At 37.5% G+C, this 13086-nt stretch overlaps 1 protein-coding gene across 4 annotated transcripts in view; it reads left to right on the top strand.

Annotated features, from left to right (window-relative positions):
* The window catches only part of TRIM24 (tripartite motif containing 24), a 96427-nt gene that overhangs the window by 11971 nt on the left and 71370 nt on the right, over nucleotides 1-13086 (top strand). For 2 of the 4 annotated variants that reach the window (XM_047763038.1, XM_047763036.1), the window contains exon 2: nucleotides 5955-6050. The exons of the other annotated variants lie outside the window; for them this stretch is intronic. In XM_047763038.1, the coding sequence (XP_047618994.1) occupies nucleotides 5955-6050 (96 nt within the window). The remainder of the gene's footprint in view (nucleotides 1-5954; nucleotides 6051-13086) is intronic. 4 annotated transcript variants of the gene reach the window in all.

Here is a 13086-nt window from a genome sequence, read left to right as displayed (position 1 = left end):
TGTACCCAAATGTTCATAGCAGCATTATATACAATAGCCAAGACTTGGAAGTAACCTGTCCATTGACAGATGACTTGATAAGAAAGTGGGATGTGTCACACACACACACACAGTGGAATGTTATTCAGCCTTAAAAAATGAAATAATGCCATTTGCAACAACATGGATGGACCTAGAGATTAGCATACTAATTTGAGAGAATTAAGTCAAACAAAGACAAATATATGGTATCGCTGATATGTAGAATCTAAAAGAAAATGACTCAGGTGGCTTGGCAGGTTAAGGATCTGGCATTGTCAGTGCTATGGCACAGGTTCGATTCCTGGCCTCAGAACTTCCACATGCCGTGGGCGCAGCCAAAAGAAGAAACAGAAGAAATTTATAGAGAAAGTGACAAGAAGATGCGTTCACACACCCATAAATATATGGATATTTATAATAGTATCAGAAGAGACCTAAAACAAAGGAACAACAGAAGAAACAATTGAAATCTCAGAAAATGTTGTTAAAGGAATGTAAACATCCATATTGAAAGGGCCAACAAAGTGACTAGGAAAATTGGAACAGAACAGTCACCATTGAAATGTGTTCTAGGTCTTTAAGAAAAAGGATACACTTTGGACCTCTGTACAAAAAGACTACATCGCTTACAATGGAAAAAATATCTTATTATCTATCATTGTTGAGTCTGAAGACTGGAGTAAAGATTTTAAGGCTTTCACGGAAAGAAAGTGTGAGTTGAGACTATACCCAGCTAAGTGATTTTCAAGCGTAAAGTCCGCATGTAAGAACTTAGCAAGTATTGTTCTTGTGTGCCCTACTCGGGATACCAGATTTTGCTATGTTAGCGTACTTACTTGTTTTTTTCTGACTCATATGAGAGTAAGTTACAGATACTGTGACCCTTCAGCCCTAAGTATTTCAGTGTGTCTCTGAAGAATAGGTTCTCCTTTAAAAGTTAAACTTGATTGAGCTAAGATTAAACACAACATGAGCTGCACATATGTACAGTGTAGCAGTGATGAGTTTTGACATTTGCAAATCTCACATATAAACACAGTATAATTAACAAATTCATGAATTTTGACATTAATATAGCGCTGTTGTCTAATATATCATCCATATTCAAATTTTCCCAGTTGTCCCAATATTGGCCTTCTCAGCACTGTGGGGTTTTGTTGGTTTCTTTTTGTTTTGGTGGATGGGATGTTGTGGGGCTCCAAGACACAGATTGCCAGACATTCCACAGCATAAATGTATAGGTAAGTTTCAGAGAGTGGATCTCCAGCAAGTTGCACTGGCGGAGCGCCAAAGTGTGAGCCGTGGCTGCGCCTTCTCCAGCAAAGTCTGGAATCGGCCCTGGAGGGAAAATTCTTCTTTGGGCACTTACGTCATTATATCATATCTTCTATATTATTCCTATAGTCTTTTAGAGTCCACTTTACTTCTACTGACCAGTTCTTGTTAACCCAGTTTCTTGATGTGGTTAACAATTATTTATGTTAAACTTTTTTCAAACTCAATGTGTAGTTTCTCTCTCCTTATTGTATCCAGACTGAGTCATCATTTGGGGCACGATTGATGTCTCCTTTCATTGCTTTACGTTAGGGAACCAAGACCTGTCCTTCTGTCACATTATGATTAGCGTTGGCTTTGATCATTTGTTTAAGGTGGTAAACGGCCAGATTTCTCTACCTCATTGTCTTATCTCCCCTTTGTGAGTAATTAACTTCCCCGAGACCTTTTGGGATCTGTGACTATTCCATTCCCCACAACCTTAGATGGGCATCCACTGATTCATGCCTTCGTCACTTACTACTGGGATGTTGCAAAATGGTGATTTTTATATCATTCTATGCTTATTAGTTGATAATTTACTCTTTTGGTGACATTGTCCTTTTCCATGTGTATATTTAACATGGGCTTCTGAAAATGTTCGTTGGACCTGTTATATATAATCCGTTTCGTTCATTTTTTTTTTTTTTTTTTTTTGCTATTTCTTGGGCCGCTCCCGCAGCATATGGAGGTTCCCAGGCTAGGGGTCTAATCGGAGCTGTAGCCACAGGCCTACGCCAGAGCCACAGCAATGCGGGATCTGAGCCCAGTCTTCAACCTACACCACAGCTCACGGCAACGCCGGATCCTTAACCCACTGAGCAAGGGCAGGGACCGAACCCGCAACCTCATGGTTCCTAGTTGGATTCGTTAACCACTGCGCCACTACGGGAACTCCCGTTTCGTTCATTGTTTATTTTGATAATTGAATTGTTGCAGTTTGGGTAGTAGAAGTCCCTGCAGGGTGACATTGTGTCCTTTCACATCCCCGGTGGATTTTTAAGCATTTACATGGTGAAACAAGAGTTTCTGGATTCATCTCATACTTTTTCTATATCCACCTTAGTAGTTTTTCCAAGGGTCCCCAGTTCCTTATGTTGAGGAAGTCTAATTTATCTTTCATTAATTTTTCTTTTGTGCTGTATTGAAGAAATCTTTACCAGCACAGATTTCTCCTTGAAGTTTCATAATTTTCATTGTATATTTAGGTCCATGATCTATTGTTTCAGTTAACTTTTGTATATGATATAAAGTATGAATCCAAGTTCATTTTACGTAGAGATATTTTAATTTTTCCACCACTGCTATTGAAAAGGCTGTTCTTTCTGTACCATGTTGCCTTTGTCAAATGCTAGTTGTCCGTGTATGTCTGGGTTTATTTCTGGCCTCTGTCTGTCACACTTATCTGTGTGTCCGTCTTTACACCAGTCCCCTGCTGTTGGGTGTGTATGTTCATGTCAGAAGAGTTTATGCTAGGAGAACCATAGGGAAGGTGTTTTTCAGGGAATTCTTATTTCTAACTGTACAACTGAACTTAACGACAGGGCGATGGCCTGACAAAGTACTATATATTTGTTATATGCCCTGACAATGTAGATATTAGACAGTTATTCAAGAACTTAAGCAGTGTAGTTCACATAAATCTTTCCTGAGGAAGCTATTAGAGAATAAGTTTCAGCCAACCAAGAAATAATTTAATAGGCTCATTGATTGCTTTGTAGAAATTCACCAGGACATCAAAAGGATATTATTACTTTAAATAGATGCAGGGGGATGTGGTTCAGGGATGGTATGAGAGGAAGAAAAGAGCTAATTTCTATATTGCTCAAACTAATTAAGAGAGGATTAAAGTTATATGTAGATATTCATATAAAGAGGACCATTAGGACAAAAACCATTCTAGATACTAAAAGAAGTATGGAAGGGGAAAAAAAGAACAAAGGAAGTAAACATAGTGAAGTAATTTATATATTTTATGACAAGCTCGAGACCATACCAAGCATATCATTAAATAAGCCTGACTGGCCTCTTAAAAGAAAAAAGTACTTTTAGCTTAACCAACAGCAAAATGCACCACTGTGCTCCATGCAGAAGGTTGAAACCACAAAACTGAAAGACTCAGAAAGGTTCAGAATAAGAGGTTAGGCAGAGATACACCAGACAAATGAAATAAAAGGAAAAGAGAAGTTACTATTTTGATATTGCACAAGGTGGAACTCAGGCTAGAAATCATTAAAGAAGTAAGACATATTAAAAGGCTATAAGCTGCAAATCTTAATGAAGATGTATTCTTGGATTCATGAATATTAATGACAACTTTGATTTTTTAAAAAAAGTTGTAGAAGAGTCAATGAGAATAAGGGCATATTAATAAAAGACTTAAAACCTCAGTTGATGATAAAGTGAACAAATATTTTACTGACTGTTGAAGACCTAAATAACAAAACCAAAAGGTGGATATCATGGTTGTATAGTGCAGATGAGAGAATATACCTTCTTTGAAAAATGCATGTGCAACATTGATGAAAAAAATTTTTGTTGACATACAAAGAAAATTCTCCAAAAATTCCCCCCAAAGAAATTCTCCAAAAATTCCCCCAAATAGACCATTTTTGGACCAAAAATCAGTAACAACAACAACAAAAATTCAAAAAGGCCTTTCTACCTTTCCACCTGGGAACTAACATACTGCTAAATATCTCTTGGCTTAAAGTGCAAATTTAAATACAATTACTAGGTTTTTTGACATGATATAGCAAAACCAATACATCATTGGAGTCAGTAAACTTTTTTTTTTTTTTTTTTACACAGGGATAGATAGTAAATATTTAAATATTTTGTGGGCCATATGGTCTCTCTTGCAACTTTCAAACTCTTCTATTATAGCATGAAAGTAGTCATGGGCAGTATATAAGTAAGTTGATGTGGTTATTCCTCTAAAACTTTATAGCAGGTGACAGGCTGGATATGGGTCATGAATGTCTGTATCATAGCCAAGGCAATTATCATAGGAAAATTCCTACTGGGAGTTCCCGTCGTGGCTCAGTGGTTAACAAATCTGACTAGGAACCATGAGGTTGCAGGTTTGATCCCTGGCCTTGCTCCGTGGGTTAAGGATCTGGCGTTGCCGTGAGCTGTGGTGTAGGTTGCAGACGCGGCTCGGATCCCGCGTTGCTGTGGCTCTGGCGTAGGCCGGTGGCTACAGCTCCGATGGGACCCCTAGCCTGGGAACCTCCACATGCCACAGGAGCGGCCCAAGAAATGGCAAAAAGACCAAAAAAAAAAGGAAAATTCTTACCATCAAATGTTTACACTAATGAAAATGAAAATAAGTGAATGCTCCAAAAGATATAAAGACCAAAAAAAGAAAAAAAATGCAGAGGGAAAGATTGAATAATGGTAGAGTGGGTTTTAGATAATAGAAAAGTGGTAGAACTAGTATGTTAAACAGGACATTATGCTCATGGCAGTAGAAATACAAATTAAAACTACAGTGAAACACCATGTTTTCAATTACTAGAATGACAACCCCCACATGTTTGACATACTTTCTGGGTGACACTGTGGAGAAGGTAGGACATTAAGCAGTGTTTGCTGGTGGGAATGTAAAATGGTAAAACTCCGGGGGAATGGAATTTGACAACACTTAGCAAAGTTGGAAATGTATTTCTTCCTTGACCAGCTACCTTCACTTTTAGGAATATATCCCAAAGGTAGAATCATAAAAGTGTAAAATGAGATCTGTGCAGGGTTGTTGCAGCATTGCTTGCATGATGAAAAATTGGGAGTGACTAGCAATGGATAACTGTTGGGATACACTCTAGGATGTCACTGTGCAGGTGGGAGGAGCAAGACCCAGGGATTGAACCCGCAACCTCATGGTTCCTAGTCGGATTCGTTAACCACTGAGCCATGATGGGAACTCCAATGCTTATATTTTTAAGAGAAATAATTAAGAAAACTAAAAATGGCTACAAATGGAGGGAAGAGGGAGATGGAAGGGTTAGGGATGAAAGCCAGACCTGTGTAAGTGTAACCTGTATTGCAGTATTGGTTTTTGTTTGTTTTTTGCTTTTTAGGGCTGCACCCAAAGCATGTGGAAGTTCCCAGGCTAGAGGTGAATCAAGCTACAGCTGCTGGTCTATGCCACAGGCACAGCAATGTGGGATCCGAGTGCACTTGCAACCTTCACCACAGCTTACAGCATGCTGGATCCTTAACTCATTGAGTGAGGCCAGGGATCCAACCTGCAATCTCATGGTTCCTAGTCGGGTTCGTTTCCGCTGCGCCACTGTGGGAACTCCGCAGTACTGCTCTTTGGAACAATGTGTGTTATAATAAAAACTAAAGTATTAACCCCCCCAAAAAAAAATCCACCCTAAAACTAAGGAGTATAAACAACTGACTGGTTTTACTAACATATAGTAAAGGCATTTTTCATCTGATTTTAACTCATAACATTAATTGCGCATCTCTAGTATACTATATCCTAAACAGAAAAAGAAATATTATGTTTCTTTCTGTGGTTTATTTTTAGTTGTTATACTGGTATAGTTACTTTGAAACTATTCCAATTTCATTGGCATAAAGCAAATAGATAATTATGTTAATGTCATCAGGCAAAGGAATTTCCAGGATAATGAAGGAAAGTCCCCGGACGGCAGCTTGCAACAAACTTGAGGAAGATTGGAGCTGGAGGAAGGACTTCAGAGAAGGTACATCTGAGGAAACAAAAGTAAAATTCATAGATGACTTGATATGTTTGAAAATACTGAATGGGATTTGTTGGAAAGTTTGGGACTGGTGTAGTGCCAAGTACCTAAAAAAAAAAAAAAAAAAACCAAATTTAAAAATGTAGGAACTGTTAATTACTATGAACAGAATTATTTGAGAAAGGAAATATACATGTAAGATACTCTGTGGCTCAGTTGTGTGTATTATTAGTAAATGCTCATAATGGTTTCATTTAATGGAAAATTAATAGAAATAAATGTCAGGGAGTTCCCACTGTGGCGTAGCACTTAATGAACCCCACCAGGCTCCATGAGGATGAGGGTTCCATCTCTGGCCTCACTCAGTGGGTTAAGGATCCAGTGTTGTGGGAGCTGTGGTGTGGGTCACAGGTGCTGCTCGGACCAGCATTGCTGTGGCTGTGGTGTAGGCCGGCAGCTGCAGCTCTGATTGGACCCCTAGCCCAGGAGCTTCCACATGCAGCAGGTGCGGCCCTAAAGAGCAAAACAAAACAAGAAAAAAAAGAAAAAAGAAATTTCAGGATAATGAAGAGGGAAAGAGTTTTGGATGAAGACTTATCTGTCATCCATTGTACATTTGGACTGGGGAATCCTGTTTTTTATAACAACTTATAAAATAGGTACTTTAAAAAGTATGTGGGGAAAAAACAAGATACTTGGTGGCTTAGTAGGTGAAGACCTGGCATTGTCATTGCTGTGGCGCAGGGTCAGTCCCTGGCATGGGAACTTCTATGTGCCTCAGTTATGGCAAAAAATTTAAAAATAAAATGTACTTGGTACAGCTATTAGTAGAATTAAAGCAAAAGCTAGAAAAGTGTTGGTCAGGGCAAATTAATTTTCTTTCTTTCTTTTTTTGACCGCCCCATGGCACATGGACTTACTGAGCCAGGGACTGGATCTGTGCTGCAGCTGTGACCTGCACCATAGCTGTGGCCACACCAGATCCTTAACCCACTGTGCCAGGATTGAACCTGTGTTCCAGTGCTCCAGAGACACCACCAATCCCTTTGAGCCACAAAGGGAACTCCAAATTAAATTATTTTAAAAGTGGAAAACATCTCAAAAACATACCTGTGTGGCAGTATTTGGTTAATAAAATATTTAATTGGATCATGGAAAAGTTCATTATTTATATACTCTTTTCCTCTATATTTATTCAGTATGTGTTTAAAAGTTCAAAGCTGCTGCTTTGACTTTTTAAAGCTATCCTCCCAGACAGATTCTGTCAGCTTTCCTTTCTATGTCTTTGAAGAAATTTGCTCCCTTTTTATCCCCTTAGTTCAGGACTTATCTATTTCTTAGGGTCTTTGCAGCTGCTTTCTAAGTGTTCTTCATGCTTTTTCAGTTTTGTTGAATAAGCTTCCCCCCCCCAAAAAAAAAAAACTTAGAACTTTTAAACTTTTAAATATTATAAGGAAAACACACATATAGATCACTATTTAAGTGAACACTCGTAACCATCAACCATATCAAGAAATGAACATTGCCATTACCCTAGAAGTTCTTGTGTCCCTTTTGGTTTTCTTTTCTTTCCTTTTTTTTTTTTTTTTGCTTTTTAGGGCTACACGTGCAGCATGTGGAAGTTCCGAGGCTAGGATTTGATTCAGAGCTGCAGCTGCCAGCCTACACCACAGCCAGTAGTGCAACGCAGGATCTGAGCCATGTCTGCGACCTACACCACAGCTCACAGAAATGCCATATCCTTAACCCTCTAAGTGAGGCCAAGTATCAAACCTGCATCCTCATGAATACTAGTCAGATCCGTTACCACTGAGCCACAGCAGGAACTCCCCTTGTGCCCCCTTTTCATCACCGTCTTCTGTCACGTAGAGAGAATCCATTTGCCCAATATCTATGTTAGTCACTTTCCTCACTTTATGGTAAGTATAATTTAGCTTTGCCTGTTTGGAGACTTTGGGTAAAAGGAGCAACATTGGTGTATTTCATTTCTTGTTATTTTCATTTAGCATTGAAGGGGTCATACGTGTTACTGCATTTAGCTTATAGTTCTTTTTTTTTTTTTTTTTTTGGGTCTTTTTAGGACCTTATCCGTGGCATATGGAGGTTCCCAGGTTAGGGATTCACTCAGAGCTATAGCTGCTGGCCTACGCGCCACAGCAACTCGGGATCCTTAATCTTCTGAGCAGAGGCCAGGCGTTGAACCTGCAACCTCATGGTTCCTAGTCAGATTTGTTTCCACTCCACCATGACAGGAACTCCGTTCATTCATTTTTATTGCTATTTAATATTCCATTATATAAATATACCACAGTTTTTCTTTTGTTGCTGGGCATTTGAAATGTTCATTTTGAACTTTTTAGAGCAAAGCAGCTATTAATATTTTTGTTAGTGTATCCTGCTGTTCACTTATAGGAATCCTGAGGTTTTTTTTGTTTGTTTGTTTGTTTTAAGCTGAAAAGTAGAATTCATGGTCATAGGGTATGAAGGTATATACCCACCAGCAGCTAACCTGTGTTCCTCTTGGCTAAGATGTGAATGCATATCAACCCTTGGTGTTATCCTTGGTAGTTTCTGGCAGTCTGATGGTAGTCTCTTCTTAACTTCTTTGGATCTGGTATGCTTTTCTTAAGTGCCAGTAAGGTCGAGCATCTTTCATATGCATATTGACCATTTGGATTTCAGGTTTTGTGAAGTGCTTGTTCTTGTGTCTTTCCCATCCTTATACTGAGTTGTTTCATTTTAATAGGAATTTTTTAACATTCTAAGTATCTTCTCCCATTCTGTTTGTCTTAGTTTTTTTTGTTGGGTCTTTACCCAAACTTAATCTTCTTTAATTGTCCCTAGTGCTTTAGTTTTGAGTCTTTTCATGCCCCAAAGCATTGAAATTATTTTCCTCTGTTTTCTTTTGAAAGTTTCATAGTTCTGCTCTTCATTTTTAGGTTTCCAGTTCAACTGCAGTTGGTTTGGAAGAGGTGGAGTCTAGTTTCACTTTTTACCAAATGCACCAGCACCATTACTGCCGTTCTTTACCAATGTACTGCCATCCCTGTCAGTTACTAGGTATTTATATTTGCATAAGTCTGCCAATTCTGACCAATTCTATTGGTCTACTTGTCCCTCCCTGAAACTGTCATTCTGAAGGCTTTACACCACCCCATCTATTCCTAATAACTACAAAAGGGTTGTGGGTTTTTTTTAAATCGTGAATAGTTTTTTTTTTTTTGCAAGTCAAACAATTATTCTGCACCTAGTGAGGGGATAATTTTTTTCTTAAATCTGTTATGTGGTGAATTCTAAACATTAATTTCATAATAATAATCTTGCATTCCTAGGCAGAAATCTACTTAGTGATGGTTTATTATCCTTTTTAAGCATCGTAGAATTTGCTTTGGCTGACATGTTGTGATTTTTGCTTCTATGTTAATGAGATAGGTGGCCTGTGATTTTCCTTTTTATATTTGATGAATTTTCCTTTAGAGTGATGTGGACCTCATAAAATGAAATGCAGAGCGCTACCATTTTCAGTTCTCTGAAGGAATTTGTGTAAGGTTGGAATTAAAAGGTTTTTTTTTCCTTGGATATATGGCAACAATCAGGGCTTAGACTTATCTTTGTGGGAAAATTTTTGACTCATGAGTCAGTTTTTCTTAAAGGTTTATCTATGAGACCTTTGAAGGTTGTTTTTGTTTGTTTGTTTGTCTTCTAGGGCTGCACCTGCAGCATATGGAGATTTCCAGGCTAGGGGTCAAATCCAAGTTGCAGCTACTGGCCTGCACCACAGCCACAGCAACACAGGATCCAAGCTGTGTCTGCAACCTACACCACAGCTCACGGCAACGCCGGATTCTTAACCCACTGAGCAAGGTCAGGGATCTAACCTGCATGGTCATGGGTGCTAGTCAGGTCCATTAATCACTGAGCCACAATGGGAACTGCAAGACCCTTGAAGTTTTCTTTTCCACTTGAGAGAGTATGGTAGATATTTCATTTTTTTTTGGCTGGGCATTTGTGCATTTTGTATCAAGTTTCAATTTTTTTGATACAAACAGCTCATGATAACCTCTGACGGTTTTTTGTTTCTGTATCATCTAACACTGTATCCTCTTTTATTCCAATTACTGGTTTTATAGGTGTGCAGCCACTTAATTGTGCCCTCCCTCCCTCCCCGCCAGAGGCTTTCAGCTTTATTCATTTCTTTGAAGGACTATATGGCTTTATTCCATTTATTTTATCAATGGAATTTCTTTGGGTTTATTTTACTGTGCTTTACCTTTTAAAAAAAAATGTTTGAGATATGCAAAATTTATCATTTTAGCCATCTTTAAATGTACAATTCCATGATGTTAAGTACATTCACAGTGTTTCATAACCGTAACGACTATTTCCTGAACTTTTTAAAAATATCCTGAACAGAAATTCTGTATACGTTAAGCAATAACTCATCATTTTGCTTTCCTCAGACTCTGGAAACTGCCATTCCACTTTCTGTCCATTTTGAATTTGTCTATTCTAGATACCTCATGTAAGTGGAAATATTAAATACTTGTAACTTTTTGCATGGCTTTGTTTTATTTAGTGTAATATTTTGAAGTTTTATCATTTAGCGTGTATCAGGATTTCATTCCTTTTTTTTGGCTGAATAATATTCTATTTGGTGGATATAGCACATTTTGTTTATCCATTCACCTGTTGATGGACACTTGGGTTGTTTTCACCACTTGGCTATTGTGAATAATAGTGCTGTGAACATTAGTATACTAGTATAGGCATACCTCAGAGATAGTGCCAGTTTGGTTCTAGACACCTGTAATAAAGTGAATATCACAATAAAGCAAGTTCACATGAATTTTTTGATTTCCCAGTGCATATAAAAAAGTTATGTTTAATACTATATTATAGTCTGTTAACTGGGCAATAGAGTTATGTCTAAAAAATGTACATACCTTAATTAAGAAGTGCTTTATTGTAAAAATGCTAACCATCATCTGGGATCTTATCTTGTGATAATCTTTATGTGATAGTAACATCAAAGATCACAGATTACCATAAAAAGCATAATAGTAATGAAAAAGTTTGAAATATTTTATTGACAAAATGTGACACAGAGACACAGAAGTGAGCAAAGGCTTTGGAAAAATAACACCAAAATAGCACCAACTTGCTTGATGCAGGATTGTTATAAGCCTTCAATTTGTAAAAAGCAAAATATCTGCAAAGTAAAGTACAGTGTAACACTATGTGCCTGTGTTTATTTGAGTCCTTGTTTTGAATCTTTTGGAGTAGGTACCTAGGAGTGGAATTGCCAGATCATATGGTTATTCTGTGTTTAACTCTTTGAGCAACTACCAAACTGTTTGCCACATTGACTGCATCATTTTACATCCCACAGCAATGTATGGGGCCTCTATAATTTCTCCACATCCTCAGCAGCACTTGTTGTCCATACCCCCTCCCCACCACATACACCTTTTTTTGGTAACAGCCCTCTTTTCGGGTGTGACATGGTACCTTACTGTGGTTTTGATTTATGTTTCCCTAATGGCTAATGCTGAGGATCTTTTCTTATGCTTAGTCGCTGTTTGCGTTATCTTCTTTGGAGAAATATCTGTTCATCCTTTGCCCATTTTAAAATTTTCAGTGAGTCGTAGAGGTCTTTATATATTCTAGATATTAAAACCTTATTGGATTTATGATTTGCAAATAGGTTCCCCCTTTCTGTTAGTTGTCTTTTCTTTCACTCTCTTGCTAGTGCCCTTTGATGTATAATACTTTTAAACTTTGATGAAATCAAAAAGTGACTGCTTTCAAAAATGATAGAGCAGGATTGTCTAAGGATCAGTCCCTCCACTGATAATAAAAAACCAGAAAAAATTATCAGAATCAACTATTTCAGACCTGGACCTTGATCAAACACTCAAAAGAGCCAGGGGTATGCTTGATGAAGGGAGAGGCTGCTATATTGGTCTTGCACATCTTTTGTTAAGTATTCTGAGTATGTCTTTTTTTTTTTTTTTTGGTGGATACCTTAGAGTTTGTTACATACATGATTGTGTTACTTGTGACTATAAACTCTTTTACTTCTCTTCCAACCCCTTTCCTTTGTTTATCCAAAGACGCTAAAATAGCTAGGTATAGAAGTTGTGAGGGTGGACACCCTTGCCTTCTTCCAAATCACACAAGAAAGTACTCAGTGTTTCATCATGAAATATGTTAGGTATAGGATTTTCATAAGCTGTCCTTATCAGGTTGAAGAAATTTCATTATATTTCTAGGTTCCGAAGAGCTTTTTTGTTTGTTTGTTTGATCTTGCATGGGTATTCAGTTTTTCAAAGGTGATTGTATGACTTTTCTCCTTTGTTTTGTTAATATAGTGAATTACTTTAATTGATCTGAATGCTCAACCAGCCATTTCTTTACTAAATCCTGGTTAAGTAATATATTATCCTTTTTGTATATTTCTCCATTTGATTTTCTGATATTTGCTAATGAGATGTTGGTCTGTACTATCAGGGTACTACAGGACTTATAAAATGAGATGGGAAGTGTGCCTCCTATTTTCTAAAAGAATTGTTTAGGGTTAGTATTACCTTGAATATTGGATAGAATTCACCAGTGGACCTTTCTAGGTCTAGACATTTGCTTTGTGGGAAGGTTTTTAAGTACGAACTTAATTTCTTTAATTGATAGAGAACTCTTCAGGTTTTCTGTTCTTAAGGAGGTTTTGATAATTATGTCTTTAAAAGAATCAACACATTGAATCAAGTTGATAATATTTCCATAATTTTTTAAGGTTCCTGAAATCTGTAGAAACAGCCTCTTTTATTTTTTATTTTTGTCTTTTTTTTTCCCCTTCTTTTTCTTGATCAGTCTAGCTAGAGGTTAATTAATTCTTCCCCCAGGCGCAAGAACTGGCTTTGATTTAATTGATTTATTTTTTCTTTTTTCCCATTTTCTTCTTCATTGTATTCTATTCATTATTTCCTTTCTTTTCCTTTTTGGGGGGCATTAGTTTGCTCTTTTTCTAGCTTGCTGAGAAGCT

The sequence above is a fragment of the Phacochoerus africanus genome, chromosome 16 (genome assembly GCF_016906955.1).
Source record: "Phacochoerus africanus isolate WHEZ1 chromosome 16, ROS_Pafr_v1, whole genome shotgun sequence".
Lineage (NCBI taxonomy): Eukaryota > Metazoa > Chordata > Mammalia > Artiodactyla > Suidae > Phacochoerus > Phacochoerus africanus.
This window is presented reverse-complemented; position numbering and strand designations above follow the sequence as displayed.